Source organism: Notamacropus eugenii, chromosome 1, assembly GCF_028372415.1.
Source record: "Notamacropus eugenii isolate mMacEug1 chromosome 1, mMacEug1.pri_v2, whole genome shotgun sequence".
NCBI lineage: Eukaryota > Metazoa > Chordata > Mammalia > Diprotodontia > Macropodidae > Notamacropus > Notamacropus eugenii.
The window spans coordinates 723,468,669-723,495,096 of record NC_092872.1 but is presented as its reverse complement, the minus strand read 5'-3'; the positions used below and the strand labels follow the sequence as shown (position 1 = coordinate 723,495,096).

Below are 26,428 nucleotides of genomic sequence, written 5' to 3'. Positions count from 1 at the left end.
GTTCACACTCAGAGAAGAGTTCTAATTTGTTGACATTAATTCTTCTGGTAGTCATTTTGCCTTGGGTGTGGCTCTTTTGATGAATATGAATATTTTGGTTGGAAAGAATAAGTCTATGATCAGTCCAGCACTCTGCACCACATGTTGCTTTTGTCACTCTCACATCTTGTCTGTCTCTTCTTACAATCACATAGTCTTTTAGATGCCAATGTTTGCTGCAAGGGTGCATCCATGAAGTTTTATTGCATTTAGGTAAACAGAAAACAGTGCTGGTGATGAGAAAGTCATGTGATGCACAAGTCTTCAGCAGTAAATGACCATTGCTGTTGCTGTTTCCAACTCCATTCTTCCCTAGGCCTCCTTGTCAAGTCTGGTCGTCTGAGACTACTCTAGCATTAAAGTCACCCAGAATTATAAGTGTGTCCTCTTTTGGCACATTGATGATAAGAGTCTCTAGGTCTTCATAAAATTTTTCTTTGAATTCATCAGGATTTGTCATGGAGGGAGCATAGGCACTGATGATGGTGGCATGGAATTTTCCTGCAAGTGGCAATCACATTGTCATGAGCCCGTCATTCACTCCTTTTGGTAGGCATACCAGCTTGCTGATTAGATTGGTTTTGATTGCAAAACCCACACCAGCTTCACAGCACTCCCCTTCAGGGAGTGCCCACTCCAGGAAAAGGTGTGTCCAGCTCCAGCTTCGGTAAGCTGGCCTTCATTTGCCAACCTTGTTTCACTCAGGGCTGCTATTTGGATGTGATACCTGTTGGGTTCTTTTGCAATAAGAGCAGTTCTTCTTTCAGATCTACTGAATTTTGTGGTCTATTAGTGTGCACATGTTCCATGTGCCTATGGTGAGTGGAATTATCTTTGCAGATGTTTTTGTACATTTTGTACATTTTTTGTGTGTTTCAACCGCGTAGTGGGATTCCTTGCTTGCCACGGTAATCAGGTTGGGTAAGCAGACAATGTTTAGGGCACCCTTTCTAGCCCCCTTCCTCACACCAGGAGGTGAGCAGTGTGATCCTTAAAAGGCTGCTCCAACACCCACAGCGCTGCCAAGTCCCACTGCTGCTTCCAGTGAGAAAAGACTCTATGGCCTGGGCCACCTGTGTGCAGGGTTTTGACTACAGCTCCCAGTGTATTTGTGCCCGCTGCTTCATCACTTGCCTGTTGCCACAGGACTTTGAGGCATAATAGTGAAATGGTATGGGTGATGTCTTTTGATTCGTGTGTAAATTGGATTTAAGTGAGGCAAAGTTGCACAAAGTTGTCAGTTTCACTCCTCCAGAGTCATCATAGTCCAGTGGCAGGACAGAATCAAGATGGCTGATGATGGCTCAGGATGCAGTGGATGACCTTGGCGTCTTCCATGTCTAAACAAGCTCCGAGTGCTCCACATTTCCTGCTTAATCTGCCCTCATGGCTGTTTGAACAAATTGTTCTCATCCGCCCATTCCACCAGAGGAAGTCTTCACATGCTTGGAGTAGACAACCCCCATAACTCACCAATGGGTTTGATAACCCTTGGTTACCCTCAACCTGGTTTGGCCAGTCTGCCGAAATGGATTACCAGGGTGTGACCACTGCACATGCTGCAGCTTCTTGGAGCCACAGGTGAGAGGTGGAAAAAGTGGTCACCAAAGGTGGAGAGAGCCCTGAAAAGGGCTCAGCAGCCATAATAACAAAGGTACTTATCCTTCCTGAACACACCCTACACCCTGGTGTCTAGTAAGCCCTTAATAAATGCTTGTTTCTTTTGTTAGCCATTTTTTCTCTCTTGGATTTATTGTTTCCCCTGCTTTTTCTCAAGTTCCCAGAAACTTGTTTCTGACTCTACTTCTCTGTCTTTTTTTACTCCTTCTTTTACCTGAGGAATCAAGAGCTAGGCTTTCAGTGTAGCTTGGACTTTACATATCTGGCTTCAGTTTCTTCATCTTGTAAAATAAATGGTTTGGAGGGCATGATCATTGTGGGCGATCCTCTGATCTTGAGTGAATGGAATACTTGGAGAAATGAACTATGCCATCTTACATGTTCTAGATGACAAGAAGACTGGGACAAAATGGGAGAGAGGTTAAAATGATGGATTCTGATCCACTGTGCTCTCCATTCCTGAATTCAAATCACTTTCTTGTTGATGTGTTTCATCTGTGTCCCCATCATTCTGAATGTGTCCTAAACATATGGCTTGAAAGTATCTGACCTCATGTCATTTCAGAAGCTAATCAGGGACAGGCTTAGATAACATGTGGATAGGAGATTGCCTTGGAATATTTGGCATTGCATCTGAGAGTCAGCACAGTACTGTATAATTCATACAGTACTGGACTTGGAATACATAAGGCCGATTTTCAAATCTCACTTCAGAAACTTAGTAGGTAGCTGTGTGATTCTGGACAAATCACTCCATCTCTCTAGCTTCAGTTTCCTCATCCACAAAATGAGGGCTTTTGTCTCAATGACCCCTCAAGGGAAATTTTTTTTAATTAACCAAAATCTCCCAAATCCATGGATTGTCTCATCATCAGCCCTCTGGAATTATGAATGGTCTTTTAGTTGATTAGAATTCTTACATTTTTAAAAGTTGTGTCTTTTTATAGTATTGTTAATTTATAATTGTTCCTCTGACTCTGCTCACTTTTTATTCTGCATCAATTCATATAAATCTTTCCATGTGTCTTTTTAAATCATCTACTTCCTCATTTCTTATTGCACAGATTTACTCCATGATATATACATTCTGCAGTCCTTTCTGTCATTCCCAAACTGATGGATGACCCAGGAGTTTCTGGGGTTTTATTTTTTTTTTCTCTTTTGCCGTCACAAAAAGCAATGCTATAAGCTTTTTTTTCATATATAATACTTTTTCCTCCATTTCTTATCTCCTTAGGATACAGGCCTAGTAGTGGGATATCTGAACCAAAAGACCTGTACTGTTTAGTAACTTTGAGGAGATATTTTCAGAATTTCTTTTTAGAATGGCTTGACCTATTAATAGATCCTCCAGTAGTTCATGCATGTGCCTTTTTCCTATAACCCCTCCAATTTTTTATGTTTTGTTTTTTGTCACCTTTCTTAATGGTGGTTGTGAGATGGTGCCTTAAAATTGCTTTAATTTGCAGCTTTCAAATAGTAATAATTTGGAGCATTGTTTCATGTGGCTATATATATTATGGGTTTTTCTCTTGTGAAACTAATGTTCATGTCTTTAGGCCACTTACAAATTGGGGAATGGTTCTTATCCCTATAAATTTGAGATAGTCCCTTATGTATATTGGAAGTTAAACTTTCATTAGTGAAACTGTTTACAGAGATATCTCCCCCCATCTTTGCTTCCATTTTAATCTTAGCTTTATTAAATGTTTGTAAAAAACCAAATTTTCCATTTTGTATTCTGTGATTCTTTTTACCACTTGTTTGGTCATGAGTTTTTCTCTTATCTATATATTTCATAAGTAATTTTTCCATGTTTCTCTAATGTGTTTATGATGTGATCTTTTATATCTAGATTGTACATCTATTGAAAGGTTTTTCTTTATATAAGGTATGAGGTTTTGGTCTAAAGCTCAGTTCTTTCATATTGCTATGCAACTTTGCTAGCAATGTTTATCAAATTTTGAATCTTTATCCTACTAACTTGGGTCTTTGTGATACTAGTTTTGTCTCTATGGTTTGTATCCCTAATGTTCCCCTGAATGATCTATTTTTAAGCCAGGACCATTTTTTTTTTTTTTTTGCTTAATAGTATAGTTTGAGATTTGGTACTGCTACACTTCCTTTGTGCCCATTTTTTTCCACTTTATTTCGCCTGAGATTCTACACCTTTTTTCCTCTATCAGAATTTTGTTGTTTTTTTCATTTTATAAAACAGTTCTTTGGTATTTTGAATGTCGTGGCACTGGAAAAGAAAGTTAACTTAAATAGTGCTAACATTTTGATAAAAAAGGCTCATCCTATTGTGGGAAACAAGGAATTCTGTTTCCACAGGGTTAAAACTCCTCCCAGCTTTAAGTGATAACAGTTAATCAGAGTTGTGACCTAGTATGGTCAGGTAAAACGTCAGAAACTTGTGTGCAGACTTGAGGAGCAGTTTGAGGGGAAGCCTACCAGAGACAAGACCATGAAGTAAGGTGTTCAGGAAGCTCCTTCTGGCCAATAGATGGTGTGGTGGGAAATTCAAACTTGGAACAGTATTAGGGGTTGCATTGGTCTGAACAAATTGTAGTGTTCCTGTAGCCTTCCTTGGGAGCTATCCCTTCATTCAGGGGAAATGAATATAAAATTAATAAATGTTTTCTGATTTCACAACAAGCATTGTTCTTTGTTTACGATGAGCATGTTTCTCACTGTTGGGGGCTCATTTCTCACACAATATTTTTCCAATTATTTAGGTTTGCCTTTATTTCTTCAAATGGTAGTCTATAGTTTTATTTGTAAAGTTCTTATATGGTTCTCTATATAAATTTTGGCAAGAATTTTTGGCAAAAATAATTTTGTTTTCTATCTCTTCTTTCTGGGTTAGGTATAACAAAACTCATGCTTTGTATAGATGTGTAGTATTGCTAAAATTAACAATTATTTCAATTAACTTTTAGCTGTCCCTGCCATCATCTGCAAAAAGTGATCATTTTGTTTTTTCTAACCTTTGTTTATTAATTCTATATTTTTTCTTCTCTTATTTCCATAGCCATTATTTCTAGCACTATGTCAATTAGATGTCGCAACAATGAATTTTCACCTTATTTTTTTGGAGAGGAATTTAATTTATACCCATTACATGAACTGCTAACTCCCGTCTCAATACACGTGTGTGTATGTATGATTTAATAGTGTATCTTTCGGATACATGTGTATCAAAAAGGAATACTATTAATTATATTAAAGGTACATTTATTCATATTTTCTAGAGTTTTTAATAGAAATACTTAATGTTTATTTAAAAAATTCTGCTTCTATTGGTAATATATTGTTTTCATTTTTATTAATATGGTTGTTTATAGTTTTCCTAATATTAAACTAATATAGCAATCATGGAAAGAATTCATCCTGTTTGTAACATGTAAGCCTTGTATTTTTTTTTTTTTTTAGCATTTTTAGCATTTAGCATTTTAGCATTTTACATTTCTTTTTAGAAAAATTTTTGCTAAGATTTTGTTGGGGTCCCCTAGACCATTTACGGGAACCCCTAACCCTGACCCAAGGCTCTTGTCCAGCAAGAGGCCTTGATCTCGTGAGTCATGAAATGGGGCGGGAGACAAAGGTGGTGAAGACTCCGTTTTATTCCTCTAAATCACATGCATTTATAGTTTTACCTACGTACATTTCTAAGTACATTCCTAAGCCCTACGTAGGACCTATCACCTATCACTTTTCCTTATATGGGTGTCTTCTCCACTGGACATCCGGAGCCAGGACAAAGAACTGCCACGTTGCAAACAAGGACGAGACCCTTCCTCCTGAATCCATCTAGTTCCACCCCTACTGACAAGCCCCTAGGTTATCTAGGCAGGCCCCCAGTGTGGCGTCCTGAAAATGGATAGGGGTTGGCTCTAACTCGTACCGTTACAAGATTTTATTTTAAAATTTTTGCAACAATGTTCATTAGGGATATTATTCTAAGGTTTCTTTTCATTTTGACTCTTCCTGTATGGGTATGGGAAACAAAGTTCCATTTTCCACTGTCCTAGGTGATAAGGGTTGTGACCTAGCATGGACAGGTTACAGGTCAGAAACTAATTCGAAGGCTCAAGGAGCTGTATGAGGAAGGGCCTATCAGAGAAGAGAACATGGAGTCACACGGCCAGGTGACAGTATCGTGAGAGATCCAAAGTTTGGAAAACAGTATAAGAAATCTCATCTTTCTGAACGTGTTGTAGTCATCCTGTAACCTTACTGGGGAGGCTACCCATCCATTCAGGGGGAATGGATGTAAAAATTAATAAAGGCTTTACTGATTTCACAATAGGTATTGTTCTTTGCTTAAGGTGATCATGTTTCTCACTGTTGGAGGCTTGTTAGATGGACTTACTTCTAATAAGGGGATTATTAAATTTTGTTTCCCAGAAATTATATAAAACATGATTTAAAGTCATACTGGTAATTAATGTAAGAGATAGCAGTGGGGGATGTTGGCTACCTGATAATTAGCATATCGAAAAGTGAAAAAGGCCTTTTTCCTGAGTATCAGAAGCTGTTGGGACCAGATGTGGTTCACAAAGAAGGAAGCCCATTGACCCAGATACTGTCATAGATAATGGAACCCTTATGGATATCCTGCGCAGACTTTTCAACCTATAGCCTTTGTGAATTCTCTTTGCAGTTGAGAAAATTCTTTTCTCATACTATGGATGATGTAGACAACCTGGGATGAGACAAGGCATTTTATGGATTGGATTTTCCTTTATTTAAGTATGAAGAAAAATGAAGATGAAAAAGGAGGGGGGAATTGAAATGTGGAAATAAGAGAAGGAAGCTAGGGTGTAGACTCATATGGGGGGGAGGGGGATTTAGGTGTTTCCTGTGAACCCAGACCTGACCAATGGGGTTCAGGAAGGAAATTCGACTCTAGATGGATTATAAAAGGATTTTTGTAATTGTCTTAAGGTGTGCTTGTGCCTACCAAAGTGTAGGGATTAAAGGCCAGGTCACCCATCAGAAATGATGTGAAATAAAAATATTTTTTCTATATTCACTCATGGCCAAGTGGAAATCTTGGTAAGATGATTATTTCTCACATTCCTGTGTGTCAAGTACATTCTTATGTTATACAAAGAATTTTGTAAGATAATTTCTTTTGCTATTTCTGCCAACTTCTGTAATTTTGGAACTAATTATTTTTGAATATCTGGTTGAATTCAATTTTTATTATATCTGGTCCTACAGTCCCCTTCCTCACTTCTCCACTCCATCCAAATTAATTAGGAGTCATTTATGCCTAGTTCAGTTTCTTCCTCTGAGATAAGGGTGTTCAGATTTTCTGTTTCTTATTCTGGTAATTTGAGTATTTTATATTTTTATAGTTATTTCCTGTAGATGTATTTGATATATAGTTGGGCAAAAATATTTTCTAAAACATTCTTTATTCCCTTAATAAAAATTCTTTTTCATTTTTAATGGTAATTAAATTTTCCTTTTCTTTTAAACCAAATTAGCCAATAGTTTACCTACTTGATTGCTCCTCCCCCAAAATATTCAGTTTTATCTGTTCATTTTTAAAAAACGTTGTTAATGTCTAACGATTTCAGCATTTATATTTTGGAATTTAGTTGGCATTTTAATATTTGATAGTTTTATTTTTTTAATTTGTGCTTTAATCACACTCAATTCACTAATCTATCAACCAGTCAACTAGCATTTATTAAGCTCCTACTATGTGCTAGGCACTTATGCTAAGTGTAGGGGATACAAAGCAAGGCACAAAAATATAGTCCTCATTGCCCATAGTTCTTCCCTTTGCCTCAAACAAGGCAAGACTAATTCTTTTTTCCATATAACCATTCTTCAAAGCCCTTATATAACAGGAAATGGGATTAGCACCCAAACTACAGAACTTAAAGGGAATGCTGCCACCAGCCTCAAGGCTCATTACCAGGAAGCTGTTGGATAGTTTGATCGAAAAACTGATTATTTATAAAAATATAGCATTGTGAAACTAGTCAGTTGAGCAACACAACTTTTTTTTTTCTTTCTCCCTCTTTCCCTTCCCCCTTTCCACTGATAATCATTTAAGATCATCTGAGCCCCAGTAACGGCCAAAGCCTGAACTAATCAACCAGACATGCTTTGGTTTGCTCTCTGAGTGAACTAAAATTGCCTCTTCCTGTGTTACTGACTATAGCACCAGATGAGGCTGACCAGGAGCATTTTTCCTGTGTTTATAACCACTAACAGACGTCCTTCCTGGGACCAGACACTTTTGAATGGTGAAACTTTTCTTATCTTGGTATCCTATAGAAATATGCTATATAAGGGAAACACAGATATCCTGGGATTGTAATTTCAATTGACATTTTGTCAATTATCTTACTGTACTTACAACTTAATTCAACTAAGAAACTCATGCTATTCTCTATATTTCTCATGCTATTATTAAAACATGTGGAGACTATAATTTTTGAGTGACAAAGACATCCTGAGTTGGGATTGCCCTAAATATCTAAAGGTTTTCTTATTCTGCTTAATCTCTGAGTCAGAATTATCCCCTCACTCCATGTATTACATGTATTCTGCTAGTTTAAGGGAATAAACAATGTAATATATATCACCTACCTTGTTTGCCTCTTTAACTAAACTTCCAGGTTGACATCACATAGAAATTCCTACCCTTACCCGCTGATACTCTGCCCAAAGGAATGTCAATTTTTGATTACGGACACTTCACAAGATATCTTGGGGTTTGTAGGATAGATTTCTTAAGGACTGTGTCTTAAACACAAATCAATCTGGCTTTCATTGATTGTGCAATAATAGAGCCCAGGTCAAGCCCCACTTGGTCATTGTTTAGGCCCTGATGGGCTCAAAGTGAATGTAAATAGCAGTTGTTTCTGTTTTGGCCAGAAACCCCCTAAGGTCTTCTCATTTGACATGTTTTTTGGACTATGTAGTGAAGCCCATTCTTTATCTCCTTTCTTACCAAGCTTGGATCACCAAATGGGCTTTGCTCAGTCAAACTGAGTAGTTTAAAAGGGCCATGGTCCCCACTGCAACCTGTGCCACCTCCAGTCTTCCAGGTCACTATTAGTGCACTGGAACCAGATGGCTCTAGAGGAGAAAGTGAAGGTGTAACTTTGCCCAGCCCTTCCTCATTTAAATGTAATTCACTTGCATGTCATCCCCTCTCAAATATCATGATCCTCTTCTAGAACTAAAGACAAAAATGGTGGAGTCATCTCATTTATTCTCACAAATACCTTGGAAGGTAGATGCTGTTATCTCCACTTTACAGATTCTTAAAGGAATTGAGGCAGAGTTAAGTGACATTCATTGCTTGGCAACATGCAGTCCAAAAAAATGACAGCAGGTACAATTAGCAGGTAAGGGAATTAAAAACAATCAAAAAGGAGGTTCCCTGGGATGTCAGTTCCTCTACCAATGCTATTTTTAAAAATATATTCTCCAGAGTCCCTAAGTGGGTTCCAAATCAATCCAACTGGGAGGAAACTTAAGTCAAACTGCTTCAGGTCTGCCCTGTAATAACCCCCTTTGCTCATAAGAGCCATTGTTGCTATTGTGGGAGTGGGAGAGTTTAACTAACTCTCCTGAGCTCCATCTGTGTCCTTGGTTCCAATAAAAGATCTTTAGGAATCATCTAATAAAGGTCTGTTGTTTTACAGATGAAGAGCTCAGAGAGGTAAAGTTCCTTGTCCTAGGTTCCACTCCCAATTAGCTCTTGTTATTCAAGATGATACAAACCAGGGAGTGGAGCCGGCTCAGGGAGTTCAGGTGTGGGTGAGAGACCAAGGATTTTTGTTGGTAGTGGTGTTGAGTGCTTTTTGTTTTTAAATAAGTGGAAAGGAGAAAGCTCTCAAAGGGCAATATCCTCTGGATTTCTCAAGACAGAGATCTTTGTGAAGCTGAATTTCAGGAAGGTGGGATAACTGTACAGAGGCCACTAGATCTGCTAATACCTCCAATCCGTGAATCACTGTCAAGGTTCTACCATGAAATCTTTCATCCCACCCACTATCTCCTCCCAAAGAGATAATGCACCATTTGGCTAAGTTGAAGAGTCTGATGTGGAACTGGTTTGAAGTTTCTCCTGAACAAGATCCTATCAAGAAACTTCTTTTTCATTTATTATATTAGTATTTTAATATTAGTATTTTTTTAGAATTATAGTTTTCAACATTCACTTTCATAAGATTTTAAATTTCAATATTTTTTCTCCCCACCATAACACAGTTAAGGCAATCTGATGTAGGCTATGCATGTACAATCATATTAAATGTATTTGCACATTAGACATGTGAAAAAAGAATCACAAAAACAATGAGAAAAAAGTGAGAATCTTATGTTTTCATCTGTACTCAGATTTCATATTTCTTTCTCTGAATGTGGATCCCTGTATGGCTGTGAAGAGCTAAGTCTTATCAAATTTGATCACTGCACAATGGTGCTGTTACTATGTATAATGTTCTGATTCTGCTCACTTCACTCTACCTCAGTTCATGTAAATCCTTCCAGATTTTTCTGAAATCCACTTGCTCATCACTTCTTATAGCACAATAGCATTCCATTGCATTAACGTGTTCACAACCATTTCCCAATTGATAAATATCTCCTCAATTTCTAATTCTTAGCCATCACAAAAAGAACTGCTATAAATATTTTTGTACATGTGAGTCCTTTTCCCATTTTTTACAATCTCTTTGGGATACAGACCTAGTAGTGGTATCAAAGGAGTTTTATAATCCTTTGGGCATAATTTCACATTGCTCTCCAGAATGGTCAGATCAGTTCACTACTTCACCAACAATGCATTAGTTTTCCAATTTTCCCACGTCTTCTCCAGCATTTATTGTTTTCTGTCATATTAGTCAATCTGATAGGTGAAGTGGTACCTCAGAGTTGTTTTAATATGCATTTCTGTAATCAATAGTGATTAAGAGCATTTTTAGGACTTTAAAAATTTTTTAAGAGCATTTTTTTCCTATGACTATATAAATAGCTTTAATTTCTTCATCTGAAAACTCCCTGGTCATATCCCTTGATCATTTATCATTTGAGGAATTAATTGCATTCTTAAAAATTTTACTCAGTTCTATATATTTTAGAAACGAGGCTATCATCAGAAACAATGGCAGTACAAATGGTTTTCCAGCTTTCCATCTAATCTTGGTTGCACTGGCTTTGTTTGCACACAAGCTTTTTAAATTAATGTAATCAAAATTATCCATTTTGCATTTCACAATGTTCTTCATTCCTTGTTTGGTCATAAATTCTTCCCTTCTCCACAGATCTGATGAACTATTCCTTACTCTCCTGATTTGCTTATAGTATCCCCCTTCATGTATAAATCATGTACCCATTTCAAACTTATTTCGACTGATCTACCACTCTATTTCTTACTACCAAATAATTTTGATGATTGCCATTTATTATACTTATAGATCTGGTAAGGCTAGGCCACCTTCCTTTGTAATATTTTTCATCAAGACCCTTGAGATTCTTGACCATTTGTTCTTTCAGATGAATTGTTATTATTTCTGGCTCTAATTTTTTTGGTAGTCTGGTATGGCATGAAGAAGTGAATTAATTTTGGTAGAATTCTCATTTTTATTATATTAGCTCAGCCTACCCATAGGAAATTTATGTTTTTCCAGTGGTTTAGATCTGACTTTATTTGCGTGAAAAGTGTTTTATAATTGTATTCATAGAGTTCCTGGATTTGGTAGGGGGACTCAGTGGAACAGATTAGGGACACAAGACACAGTCACTGACTATAGTAATCTGTTTCATAAACCCAAAGACACCAGATTGTGGGATAAGAATTCAGTCTTTGACAAAAACTGTTGGGAAAACTGGAAAATATAGTAGCAGAAATTAAGCACAGAAAAACATACTATATACTAATATGACAGCCTCTTAACCTAGGGATGGCATCAGTGTAATGGTTGTTCTTTGTGCTCAAAGAGGACTAAAATGACACCACTATGCCAGGATCAACGTACAGTGTGCCCAACAGTGGATGATCATACCAATGAGATCAGAAGGCTCTAGCACAAGTTGGGCACAAATAGTCCATATTTGGAGTGGTGCATCAATGCAGGTCTATGTCAAAGGATCTATATTGTACAAATACTTCTCTCACTATCTCCAGTTCCCTTACCATGTCAACTTAGCATTGTTTCCCATTATCTTCATGATAAATCATTTGTGCCTCAGGCTCTGACCATCTGCTTATGGGAACAAGGCCTCATACATGTTCCCAACTCTTCTTGTTGGTACCCTGTACAAGTACTTCTCCCTCTACTCTCTAGCAGGGCAGGAAATTAGGATGGAGGGAAGGAGGTATGATTCCTCACTCAGGATACATGGTGTGACCCATGGTTACTGGACATGTTCTGACCCATAAGGATGCTGTATATCTCACCTCTTTCTGCTGTGCTTTAGTATGCCCATTCACATGGTTCTTCTCCAGTATGAGTTCTCTCACGCCTAGTAAGACGTGCCTTCCTTCCAAAGGCCTTCCCATATATAATACATTGATAAGGTTTCTCTTCAGTATGAATTATTTGATGTCAATAAGTTCTAAGTTGTATGGGAAAGCTTTCCCACAGCCCTTACATTCAAAAAGAATGTTTCCAATATGTATTTGCTGATGCACATTAAGATGCACCTTTCTTGTTAAGGCCTTTCAACATTCACAAGGTTTCTCTCCAATATGAATTTCTGATGCAGTGTAAGTTTTGACTTACACATGAAGGCCTTCCCACATTCATTATGTTTCCAAGGTTTCTCTCCTATGAATTCTCTGATGCACTATAAGGCCCTTCTTAATTCTGAAGACCTTTCCACATCCACTACATTCATAAGGTTTCTTTCCAGTATGAATTCTCTTATGCTCGTTAAGGTGTGAGTAAGTCCTGAAGGTCTTCCCACATTCACTACATTCATAAGGTTTCTCTCCAGTATGAATTCTCTGATGCATGATAAGTCGTCTCTTAATCCGGAAGGCCTTTCCACACTCACTACATTTATAAGGTTTCTCTCCCGTATGAATTCTCTGGTGCATAGTGAGCTCTAACTTTTTCCTGAAGGCCTTCCCACATTCACTACATTCACAAGGTTTGTCTTCTCCAGTATGAACTTTATGGTGCACTTTAAGTTGTTCCTTACTCCTAAAGGCCCTTCCACATTCACTACATTCATAAGGTTTCTCTCCTGTATGAATTCTCTGGTGCACTATAAGATGATCCTTGCTCCTGAAGGCCTTTCCACATTCAATACATTCATAAGGTTTCTCTCCAGTATGAACTCTCTGATGCCCAGTAAGACATGCCTTACTCCTGAAGGCCTTTCCACATTCACTGCATTTATAAGGTTTCTCTCCAGTATGAATTCTCTGATGTACATTACAATTTCCCTTAAATCTGAAAGTCTTTCCACATTCACTACATTTATAAGGTTTCTCTTCAGTATGAGTTTTCTGATGCACAGTAAGCCCTGAATTACTCCTGAAGGTCTTTCCACATTTAGCACATTCATAAGGTTTCTCTCCAGTATGAATTCTCTGATGTACAGTATGATTTCCCCTATATCTGAAGGTCTTTCCACATTCATAACATTCATAAGGTTTCTCTCCAGTATGAATTCTCTGATGCACAGTAAGCTCTGACTTAATCCTGAAGGCCTTCCTACATTTACTACATTCATAAGGTTTCTCTCCTGTATGAAGTCTCTGATGCTTAGTGTGATGTGACTTCTTCCAGAAGGTCTTCCCACATTCACTACATTCATAAGGTTTCTCTCCAGGATGAATTAGCTGACACACAGCAAGATGCTTCTTGCTCCTAAAGGTCTTCCCATATTCATTACATTTAAGAGGTTTATCTCCAATAAATTCTCTGCTCTCTGAAAGGAAGAATGAAGAGTTGATTGCCTTTCTGACCATTTCCTAAAGGTTCTTAGTTGTTCATAGTTCAAAGAAAGCAACTCTCTTGCCTTTTTGCTTGAGAAGGCTAGCTGCATTTCACTAAGGATCAAATTTATCTTATGTGAAAGTATGATGACTCAAAGGTAACATATGAAAATGAATTGACACAGGATGAAATAACCTGAAATTGATGAATGAACCCTGATTCTATTTTCATTGGCTGACATTTGAATGGAATAACACTGTGCAGAAAAAAAGAAAAGATGACTTTTAGAACTTGCAATTGTATCCTTACCCTCTGAGGTGAAAATAAGAAGGGAAAAGACTAAACAGAAAGAAAATTTAGAATTGAGGTTAGAGAGAGGAAGATAAATAGATACATGGAAGTAAACAGAATAAAGAAATGCGAGGGAAAAAAATTTGACAATTGTTGACATAAATTTCTCCTAAAAACTCAACATATCTACTTTGTAAGGAGTTGATTAAAATGTGTGAGAGTAAGACATACAGGTGTTTTTGAGAAGAGAAATTATTAAGAATTACCTGAAACTCTACTTAAAATCTGATAATCAAAGAAAAAAAATGAAAACAATTTGGAGGTAGCAATAAATGTCTTCAGTTTAATAAAGATACTTTAAAATGATACATTTTTGGCAATAATGTTGAAATCACTACTTATTAACCTGCTGCAGCCATTTTCCTGAAAAGTAACAAAACAACTTCAGCTAGAGCCTACAAAACTGTTCATATCCTTTGACCTAAATGTCCCCATGCTAAATTTGAATCCTCAACATGTTACTGAAAGCAAATAAAGCATTCTCAGTAAAATTTTCACAACAGCTTTTTGTGAAAATGAAAATCTATTTCTAATGATGTTGTTAGGGCTAAACAAGTCCTGTTCCATGTTTATAAACATAATTTCAAAGCAAAAGACAAACAGGATGACACATAACATGATAGACTGAAGAAAGGGAAATTAATTTAGAATTAAATATCTTAAGAAGTAACAGCACCCATTCACTTTAATTCTTCTACACAACATGACTAAGGTGAAAATTTATTTAGTAAAAATGTATGTGTAGATCCCATATAAGATTGCATGTGTAGAACCCATATAAGATTGCATTCCATCTTGGGAAGGGAGCAGGGAGGGAGAGGGAAAAAATCTAAGATTTATGCAAGTGATTGCAGAAAACCGAAAACAAATGAATTAATTTTTAAAAAGTAATAGTAAAGCAATATGATCATAAAAACAAAACAAGAAAATATCAGAGGAGGACTGAGAAGCAAAAAGAACAAAATTACTTAATATCTTAAGTAATTTGCTTATTTTGAAAGAGAAATGAATTTAAGCAAGAAAGGCAGGAGAATGCCTGCTTAAGATAATTTTCAATAAAGAGAGGAGAAATAACTGTCCTGTAGTGAAGCAACAAATTTTTTTGAGTGTAGAGGCCTATTTCAGTAAGGAGATATATTAAGAAATAACTTTTTAGGGAGAAAAATGAAGTTTTGAAGTCTTAATTACTCTGAATAGGCCTGAGAAGCTTTGATAGGATAGGCCATGTTGTTCAACACTTTACAAGAATTTTGACCCAAAATGACCAACAGTTAAGTAGTTTGCAATGATCTATCTGCTTGGTTTTTATGTAATCACCTGGACAACTGCTTCCTGGAACATCTGCCTCTGGCATCCAAGATGTTTCCTTTCTGTACAACTGGTAGATCACATCTGGTTTGGAAACTGCAAATCCTGTACAATGAAAATGAAAAAGTGCTAGGGGGTTAACTCAGAGTTCCATCATAGAACATAGATACTCATGGTCTTTTAACACTAAGGGGACTATTATTAGCTGATTTTGTCTGAGATTTATTTTTTCAACCATGGAAGTCTCAATGCATTGGATGGAGGAAGAAGTAGGGGGTTTTCTTTTCTTTTTTGTTTGTTTTTTTTTAAAAAGCATCTGTAAAACTTAGAAAAATTCAAAATGAGTTCAAACCCTCTCTGGGAAATAAAGAAGACATGCCAGGAAGACCTTAAGGTAGTACAAAGTACCACTGAGGGATATTTCTATATTATGGCAGAATTGGATTTAGGAAAAACTAGTTCATCTGATTCATTTCCTGTTTAGACTGTATGATGATAAAACCCACACTGGAATTAAAAAGAACATTCTAGATTTGAAGCAACAGAGAGGGGAAGATACATTCTCCAGGATAACAAGAAATCAATTTCCAGTTATACTAAGCCAAGACCTTTTCCCTTGAAACTGGCAGCACAAGTAATCTGTCCCTTGATTACAAAAGGATTAGAAACAGTTTCCTTTTGTATGCCAAAGAATAACTTAAAAAATCTTCAAAGCTGTCATAATATACATAAAGAATTCAAAAGGGGTAGCTGCTCTTACCTAAAGAGACCAAGTTCCTATAGTTCTCCAGCATCACATCCCTGTACAACTTCTTCTGAGATGGGTTCAGTTGTACCCACTCCTCCTGGGTGAATTCCACAGCCACATCCTTGAATGTCACTGATTTCTGAAATACAAAAACATTTGTGCTTACCCAGAACATCTAAGGAGTTTTCTCATAGTTCTAAAGCTCAAGCAACTCAAATATCTTCTCTGAAAACTGGCTCCACACTGAATAATTACTTACTGGTTCCATGTTCCTTTGATTGTATACAGACACTTGGGGGGAGTGGGACACCTTATTTTCTGAACCAGGGAAGTGAACCTGCTGTGTTCCCCCACCGCTGCTTCCCAACATGGAAAGTCCCCAATCATTCCTCCAATTAGAAATCAGATTACCTAATGTTGTATTACTTGCATTTAATTAGTTGGTCTTCTTCAATTGTTTTTATTGTATAAAAAAGTACATCTCCCTGTATATTCTGAGTCAAGCACTAAGCTGAGTAAGGGGCCTGGTCCCAGTTTGTTGTGCAACTGTAATTGTGCAAATGCATTGCTTAATAAACTGATATGCTCAAAAGAGAGAACCTTGTTTCCTCAGTTATTTCATCAATCACTTGCTACAAAGGATTGTTTGATTTCTTTATTTGTATCCCAGTAGAGTCTGGTATATAGTAGTCACTTAAGAATTCCTCTCCCAAAAAGGACTGATAAATAGAAGTATGGATAGAATGACCTTACATATACTCACACACTCCTGCATTTGTATTTAATGTTAGACAACTCTAGAGTTGAGGAAGAAGGGAGAAAAAGAAATTTACATGATAACTTTATTATATATTTAAAAGGAATATCAAGTTGTAGATAAGAGATTTGTCATTGCATATGCAATCACCTTTTTTTATTATACCACATTTTGGAAATGCTTGTATTTTTCCATGAATTAAAAATGAGATGAATAAAAATTTTTTTAAAAGAATTCCTCTCTGATTAGTTTGTAAGTTCCTTAAGGACAGGAGCTATTATTGCCATCCTTTGTATCCTCAGCACTTAGCACAATGCCTGGCACTTTGTAGGAGCTTAATGAATGCTTGTTAGAAATAGTTCCAATATCATCAGTTTTAAACTTGTCCCCATGCCTCCTATTTCAGCCTCTCAGTTAAAGCAATAATATACCTAATTCCTTTTCTACTTCCTGAAATAAAATAATGAAAATGAAATAGCTGAATTTAGTTATCATGTGGTCCTAAGTCTTCTTTTCCAATCTAAACAAGGCCAGTCCCTTTGATCAATCAGTCTGATCTCTTCACAAACAAGGCAAGCTCTTTTCATCCAGTCGCTGTACTTCTTAAAGATGTGCTGCTCTGAAATGAGCACGATTTTGTTCAGTGCTCCTGGAATCATAAGAACAAAGGCAAGCATGGGGGACTACATTGTCTTCTCTGTATTAGCATGTGAAAATTTTTTTACTGCTGAAATGGGTGTTAAAGGACCACTGCTTTCCAATTCATATATTTAGAACTAGAAGAAACTTTAGAGTTCAATTTTCTCATTTTAGAAACTGAATTGAAGCCCAGAGAGGGAAAGTGACTTGATTAAGGTAAAAAGGGAATAAATGGTGGATCTGCACTTTGAGCTCAGGTTCTACTGGCTTCAAATCCAGGGCTATTCTCACTATACCATGTTGCCATTACCTTTTTGTATAACCAGACCAAGTCCACAACTGAATTTTTACACAAAGAGATTCTAAGAGCACTCTTTGGGTCAATAAAAAACTGGAAACAAATTAAATTCTCACCAATAAAAAATAGCTAGAAAAAATGGCATATGAATAACACTGTCATTTATATAGTTAAAAATGATAAGCATGAGGAATCCTGAGAAGAACTGGAAGATATGCATTAACAAACAGTGTAAAATAAGCAGGCCCAACAAAAAATAACACACAAAAACTACAGAAATATAATTTTTAAAATGACAAAGACACTGAACTAAGAGTAACTGAAAAAATCGTCCATGTGAACATTTAATGTGGATTCTCTAAATTGGCACATCTTGCATTTCTTTTGAACTACTTCAATTCTGCTTTGCTCACGGAGCACAGAATCTTTTCTGATAAGGACATGCTATACTGGGAGGTCCTGTACCAGTGTCTCCCATGTCATACAATCAATTTGAAAGTTATTAAAGAAAGGACCTCAGTGTCTGGGATCTTATCTTGCCAGGTAATCTTCAGAATTTTCCTAAGGTGATTTAAATGGAAATGATTCAGTTTCTTGGCATGGTGCTGGTATGTTTCTCAGGTTTCGTAGGCATGCAACTATGAAGTCAGCACAACAGCTCTTGTACAGCTTCAGTTTGGTAGTCAGTCTAACACCTCTTCTCTCCAATGTCCATTATCACCACTATTATTCAATATGGTACTAGAAATGTTAGCTGTAGAAATTAGAGAAGATAAACAAATTGAAGGAATTAGAATAGGCAAAGAAGAAACTAAGTTATCACTCTTCGCAGATGACATGATGATATACTTAGAGAAGCCCGGAGATTCAAGTAAAATAAACTACTTGAAATAATAAACAACTTTGGCAAAGTTGCAGGTTACAAAATAAAAACTGCACAAATCTTCTGCATTTCTATATATTAGTAACAAAGCTCAACAGCAAGAGATAGAAAGAGAAATTCCATTTAAAGTTAGGGTAGATGCTATAAAATATTGGGAGTCTACCTGCCAAAACAAATCCAGGGACTATATGAACACAATTACAAGACACGTTTTGCACAAATAAAGTCAGATCTAAGTAAGTGGAAAAACATCAGTTGCTTGTCGGCAGGCCAGTCAACATAATAAAAATGACAATTCTATCTAAGTTAATTTACTTATTTAGTGCCATACCAATCAAACTATCAGATAATTATTTTCTAGAGCTGGAAAAAATATCAAAATTCATCTGGAAGAACAAAAGGTCCAGAATATCAAGGGGACTAATGAAAAGAAATACTAGGGAAGGTGGCCTAGCTCTACCAGATCTCAAATTGTATTACAAAGCATAAATTATCAAAACTGCTTGGTACTGGCTAAGAAACAGAAGGGTAGACAAGTGGAACACGTTAGGTACTCAAGACACAGTAGGCAATGCATATAAGCAATCTACTGTTTGATATATCCAAGGACCCCAGCTTCTGGGATAAGAACTCACTGTTCGACAAAAATTGCTGGGAAAACTGGATAACAGTGTGGTGGAAACTAGGCAAGAATGAAGTCCAAATGGGTACATGATCTTGGTATAAAGACTGATACTATAAACAAATTAGGGGAGCAAGAATAAATTTTTTATGACCAGAATTTTTTTTCTTGCTTGCTCAGTTTCTCAGCCTATTACTTGACTTTTTCATTAAAAAAATAAACATTTTCATTTAAAGTTTTGAGTTCTAAATTCTATCCTTCCCTGCTGCCTCCCTGTGATAGCAAACAATCTGATACAGGTTACAAGTGGGTAATTATGGCAAACATTTTGCATGAGAAGACTCAAATTGAAGAAAAGAAACAAAACAAAGAGAAAACTAGCCTGCTTTCATCTATTCAAACAACAGCAGTTCCTTCTCTGGAGGCAGATAGTCTGCTATATTATGAGTCCTTTGGGATTGTCTTGTACTGCTGAGAAGAGCTGAGTCTTTCAGTCTTCATTGTACAATATCGCTGCTTCTGTGAACAACATTCTCCTGGTTCTTCTCACTTCGCTCTCCATCAGTTCACATAAAACTTTCCAGATTTTTCTGAAATCATCCTGCTCATCATTTTGTTTTCTTTTTGGATATATATTTTTCAGTTCTTAACATTCACTTCCACAAAAACTGAATTCAAAATTTTCTCCCCATGTCCCCCCAGTCCCCACCCCAGGACAGCATATACCCCATCCACCATTTCCTCCAGTCGGTCTTCCCTTCTATTACCATCCCCCTTCCCCTCTATTTTCCTGTAGGGCAGAATAAATTTCTATACTCCATTGCCTGTATAGCTTAATTTCCAGTTGCATGCTAAAACAATTTTTAACATTCATTCTTAAAGCTTTGAGTTCCATATTCTCTCCCTCCCTCCCCACCCACCCTCATTGAGAAAACAGCAATTCAATACAGGTCATACCTGTGCAACAGTGCAAACCACTTCCCTAAAAGTTATGTTATAAAAGACTATCCACATTTCCCTCTGTCCTATCCTGCCCTTCCTTTACTCCATTCTCTCCCTGGACCTGTCCTCCCACAAATAGTGTTTGCTTCTGATTATCCCTTTCCCTTCCCCTTCCTGAAGGATAAAATAATTTCCATATCCAACTGAGTGTGTTATTCCCTCCTTAAGCCAAATCCCATGAGAGCAAGGCTCACTTATTTCCTTTCATCTTCCCATCTTCTCCTCCATAGTAAAGGCTGTTTTTTCCCTCTTTTATGTGAGAAGATTTGTTACATTCTACCTCTCCCTTTCTCTTACTCCTAGTACATTTCATGCAACAGTAAATTTCATTTCTTTTAGGTACTTTCCCTTCATATTCAACTCACCCTGTGCCCTCTGTCTATATACATATATATACACGTACACATACATACACACATATGCATGCCTATACATATATAATATACACATACATACATAACCACACACAACTACACATATATATTCCTTCTAACTATCCTAATACTGAAAAAGGTATCATGAGTTACACATAACATCTTTCCATGACAGGAATGTAAATAGTTCAACTTAAATGAGGTCCTTAAGGCTTCTCTTTCCTGTTTACTTTGTCTTTTCAAGTTTCTCTTAATTCCTGTATGTGAGAGTCAAATTTTCTATTCAGCTCTAGGCTTTTCAAAAAGAATGCTTGGAAGTCCTCTATTCCATTGAAATTACATTTTTCCCCTGAAGTATTATACTCAGTTTTGCTGGGTAGGTCATTCTTGGTTTTAATTCTATCTCCTTTCCCCTCTGGAATATCACATTCCAATCCCTCAATCCCTTAGGGTAGAAGTATTATCTTGATTGTATTTCCACAATACTTGAATTGTTTCTTTCTGGTTGCTTATAATATTTTCTCCCCTGGACCTGGGAACTCTGAAATTTGGCTACAACATTACTAGGAGTTTTCCTTTTTGGATCTCTTTCAGGAGGTGATCGATGCATTCTTTCCACTTCTAGGGCAATTTTTCTTGATAATTTCTTGGAAGATAACGTGAGGCTCTTTTTTTTGATCATGGTTTTCAGGTAGACAAATAATTTCTAAATTTTCTCTCCTGGATCTGTTTTCCAGGTCAGTTGTTTTTCCAATGAGATATTTCACATTGTCTTCTATTTTTGCATTCTTTTGGTTTTGTTTTATAATTTCTTGGTTTCTCATAAGGTAATTAGCTTCCATCTGTTCCATTGTAATTTTTAAAGAGCTACTTTCTTCAGTGGGCTTTTGAACCTCCTTTTCCATTTGGCCCATTCTGCTTTTTAAAGCATTCTTCTCCTCATTGGTTCTTTGGGCCTCTTTTGCCATTTAGGTTAGTCTGTTTTTAAAGGTATTATTTTCTTCACCATTTTTTGGGATCTCCTTTAGCAAGCTGTTGACTTGATTTTCATGATTTTCTTGCATCATTCTTATTTCTCTTCTCAATTTTTCCTCCCCCTCCCTTACTTGATTTTAAAAATTCTTTTTGAGTTCTTCCATGGCCTGAGACCACTGCGTATTTTTTTGGAGGTTTTGGATGTAGAAGCCTTGACTTTGATGTCTTCCCCTGATGGTATGCTTTATTCTTCCTCATCAAAAAGGATGAAAGAAAATACCTTTTCACCAAGAAAGTAACCTTCTATAGTCTTATTTTTTTCCCTTTTTGAGGCATTTTCCCAGCCAGTCACTTGACTTTTGAGTCCTTTGTCAAGTGGAGGGTATACTCTATGGACCTGTAAGTTCTCAGTTCCTCCAAGGTGGCACAATCAAGGAAGAGGAGTTTACTTCTCTCTTGGCCTGCACTCTGGTCTGTTGGCAACCACAAGCACTCTTTTCTGCCTCACAACTGCAAGTAGGGTTGCCTCTCTACTGCCACTACCAGCTCTACAACACCAGCACTCTTCCACACCCCAGGACTGTGATTGAGAACTGAGACCCAGACTGATTGCTCAATTGCCCCAGGGTCTTTAAGGGGAGGGCCCCAGTGGCTGCTGCCGCCCTGGGATTGGTTAGACTTTGCTCCCTTTTCACCCGAATGAAAGAGCCTTCTTACTGACCTTTGAAGCTGTCTCTGGTATTTGTGGGTTGAGAAATCTGGGAACCATAGCTGCTACCCCTGGATTCCTCACCCTGAAGCCTGTTCTAGTCTTGTCCTGTGCATCATGGCCAATGTTGTGCTATGCTCTGCTCTAAGCCTGGTGCGACAGACCTTTCCTGGTGGCCTTCCAGGCTGTCTTGGGCTCAAAATGTCTTTCACTCTGTCATTTTGTGACTTCTGCTGCTCTAGAATTTTTTTGCAGTCATTTTTTTCAGGTATTTTATGAGTTATGGTGGGAGAGCTAGAGTAGGTCCGTCTTTCTACTCCATCATCTTGATTCCTCCCCCTATTACTTGACTTTTAAAGCTTTGGTAAGATAGTGTTCTGCTTCCACAGTAAAAGGAGCAGTGTTCCAAGCCTTAGGGGTTTTGTTCAGCTGTTTTCAGAGATACATGAAGGAACTTCTAAGTTTTCAGTTCTTCCACGGTGGTATAATCTAAGGAGAGGTATGTTTACTACTTTCCTGGTCTGTGAGTGACCACCAATACTCAATTTTGATTTGAAACTGCGAGAAGGGTAAGAATTCTACTGTGGTTGCAAGTTCTGGTGTTCTAATGCTCCTACTCTGGGACTGTCAGCCAGGACTACAACCCAAATCTGAGTATGAGCAAAGCAACAGAATCTTGCGTCAGTGAGCAAACGGATACCTGTAATCTTCTTCTTCAAACCCTTTTACCTTCTATAGGCTGAAAACTCCTGAAGCAGCTGCTGCTGCTACTGATTCAGTGACTCCCAAGGCCTGCTCCTGGTTTGCTGGGGCCAGGGCTATGCTGACACAACCTGTGCTAGGGACTATGCTTCCCTCTCACCAAGGTGCAACACACTTTTTCTGCTGCCCTTCTAATCTGTCTTTGGCATCTGTGGGCTAAGAGATCTGGAAATCACCATTGCTGTTGCTGATTCAGTTCCCCAAGGCCTACTCCTGGTTTGCTCAGCTCTTTCTACACTAACATAGGATGTACTGGATTGCACTCCTTTCTCACCCTGGTGCAACAAATCCTTCTTGGTGAACTAAGTTGTCTTGGGCTGGAAAATTGTTTCACTTCATCTTTTTGGGGGATCTGCTGCTCTAGAATTTGTGGAGAATCATTATTTAAAGATATTTGGAGGGATCTGGGGAGTGCTCGAGAGAATCTTTGCCTTTACTCCACAAACTTGGGTCTGGCTCCTCCATTACATTAAATTGAAAAGGTTTTTTACAAATAAGACACGTTGCAAAGATCATAAGGAAAACAAAAAATTGGGGAAAATATTTTATAGGAAGTTCTCAGATAAAGGTTTAAAACATATAAAGAACTTTGTGAAATCTATAAAAACATAAATCATTCCTCAATGGATAAATGGTCAAAGGATATGAACAAGAAGTTTTCTTTCTTTTTTAAATTTAATTAATTTGTTTTCAGTTTTCTTTTTTTTAATAAATTAATTTGTTTTCAATCACATTCATAAGTCTAAGATTTTCTCCCCCTCCCTCCCCAAGATAGCATGCAATCTTATATGGGTTCTACACATACATTCTTATTAAACATATTTTCACATTGGTCATGTGGCATATAAGAAAGAAAATGAATGGGAGAAACCATAAGAAAAACCAAAACATAACATAACACAAGAGAAAATAGTCGGCTTCATTCTGCATTCCAATTTCCTAGTTCCTTCTCTGGATGTGGAAGGTAATTTGCATCAAGAGTCTTTTGGGAACGTTACAGGTCCTTGCATTGCTAGGAAGGACTAAGTCTACCACAAAAATTCCTCATACACTGTGGCTGTTACTGTGTATAAGGTTCTCCTAGTTCTGCTCCTTTCACTCAGCATCAGTTCATATAAGTCCTTCCAGGCCTCTCTGAAGTCTTCCTGTTCATCATTTCTTATAGCACAATAGTATTCCATTGCATTCATGTACCACAACTTGTTTAGCCATTCCCCATTTGATGTGCATTCCTTTGATTTCCAGTTCTTGCCCACCACAAAGAGAGCTGCTATAAATATTTTTGTACATGTGGGACCTTTTCCCATTTTTATGATCTCTTCGGGATACAGCCCTCGAAGAGATATTGCTACATTAAAGGGTATGCACATTTTTATAGCCCTTTGGGTACAGTTCCAAATTGTTCTCCACAATGACTGAGTCAGCTTGCAGTCTCACCAACAATTAGTGTTCTAACTCTCCCACAAATTCTCCAAAATTTATAATCTTCCTGTTTTGTCATGTTGGCCAATCTGAGAGGTGTCATGTGGTACCTCACAGTTGTTTTGATTTGCATCTCTCTAATCAATTGTGATTTAGAGCATTTTTATATGACTATAGATAGCTTTAATTTCTTCCTCTGAAACTACCAAATAGACAGTTTTCTAATAAGGAAACCAAAAGAACTTATAGTCATATAAAAATTTGCTCTAAATAATAACTGATTAGAGAAATGAAAAGTCAGACAACCTTGAGATGTCATTTTACACCTATCAGATTGGCTAAAATGATAGGAGAAAGCAACAAATGTTGGAGGGGATGTGGAAAAACTGGGACCCTACTTCATTGTTAGTGTAACTGTCAACTGATCCAACCATTTTGGAGAACAACCTGGAATTATTAATCTAACTATACCCTTTGATCCAGCAATACCAATATGAGGTCTATTTCCAAAGATGATTAGGGAAAAAAGAACCAGTGTGTTCTAAAATATTTATAGCAGCTCTCTTTCTGGAGACAAAGAACTGGAAATTACAGGGATGCCCATCAATTGGGATGTGGCTGAACAAGTTGTATGTAATTGTGATTGAATGCTACTGTAGTATAAGAAATAATGAGCTCAATAATCTTGGAAAAACTTTCACAAAATAATGAAGAGTGAAATGGACAGAACCAAGACAACAATAGAAATAGTAACAGCAATATTGTTTTAAGAATGAATTTGAATAAGTTATTTTGACTGTTATAAAAACCCTAATTACCTGTGAAGGATATATGAAGAAAGATGCCATCTGCATTCAGAGAAATAACTGATAGATAAATGTATAGAATAATTTTATACATACATATACACACATATATACACATATGTTTGTGTGCATACATGTTATCTATATATACGTACCTACATATCTATCTGTGTCTAATGGTAGCCATGGTGTGAGGAAGAGAAAAAAAGGAAATTTACACAGTAACTTTGTTATATATTTAAAAGGAATAAGAAGTTGTACACAACAGATTTGCAATTTCATATACAATTAGGTTTTATTGTACTATGTTGTGGAAATGCTTGTTTCATTCCATAAATTAAAAATAAAATATATAGACAGAAGTGAGAAGAGCTATGAGACTTTGCATAGAAGCAGCAATAATGGCCAACTATGAAAGACTTAGCTACTCTGATGAATACAATGACCCATGAAAAGTTCAAAGGATCCATTATAAAAAAAATGAAGACAGAATTAATTAATTTTAAGTGCTGATGAAAGCTTATTCTTTTTCACTTTCATTTTTCTTATACTTTTTTGATGGGGTTAACATGGAAATGTTTTGCATTACTTCACATGCTCAATGGGTATCATCTTGCTTCCCTTCTCAATTGAGTGAGAGGTCTGGAGGGATGGAAAGTATTTAGAACTCAAAATTAAAAGAAAAATAAAGTAATTATAAGGGTTTGGGTCTTTTTTTTGATGTGTGGAGAGGATAAATTGGGGTCTATGCTGTCATTTAGCTCTAAATATATGACTCCCTGATGACCACAATTTCAACGAATTACAGCACAGGAGAAAGAAACATTCCACAGTCTCTGGCCTGAGATGGTATATCAGGAGAGCAGCACGTGGCACTCACCTGTCCAGGCCCAGCTCTCTGCACAGGAGCCATTCCTCATCCTCCAGGCACCCCGCCTATTGGGGTGGGACAGAGTCCACACAAGGCAGGGCTGGGGAAGAAAGGAGAACAGTGAAAAAGAGGGACCACACTGGGGGTCTGCCCTGCTCAGAAATCAAGAATCCCCACTTCTGCCCTGGGAGGGGAAGTTGAAGGAAACATTCATTTCTGGGGGTGGGGAAGGGTGTGTGAAGGAAATAGTCATTTCTCTCTTGGAGGACCTAATGTCTTTCAGACACAAAACTACAGACACATGACTCAGCAATG

At 37.2% G+C, this 26,428-nt stretch overlaps 1 protein-coding gene across 1 annotated transcript in view; it reads right to left on the bottom strand.

The window, feature by feature from the left end:
• LOC140521646 (uncharacterized) overlaps positions 1–26,428 on the bottom strand; it is a 56,658-nt gene that overhangs the window by 29,682 nt on the left and 548 nt on the right. The window contains 7 exon segments of the mRNA XM_072636893.1: positions 12,131–12,247; positions 12,250–12,393; positions 12,396–12,469; positions 12,471–13,578; positions 15,255–15,350; positions 16,006–16,132; positions 26,123–26,213. Of these exon segments, the coding sequence (XP_072492994.1) occupies positions 12,131–12,247; positions 12,250–12,393; positions 12,396–12,469; positions 12,471–13,578; positions 15,255–15,350; positions 16,006–16,132; positions 26,123–26,155 (1,699 nt within the window). The 5' untranslated portion in view covers positions 26,156–26,213.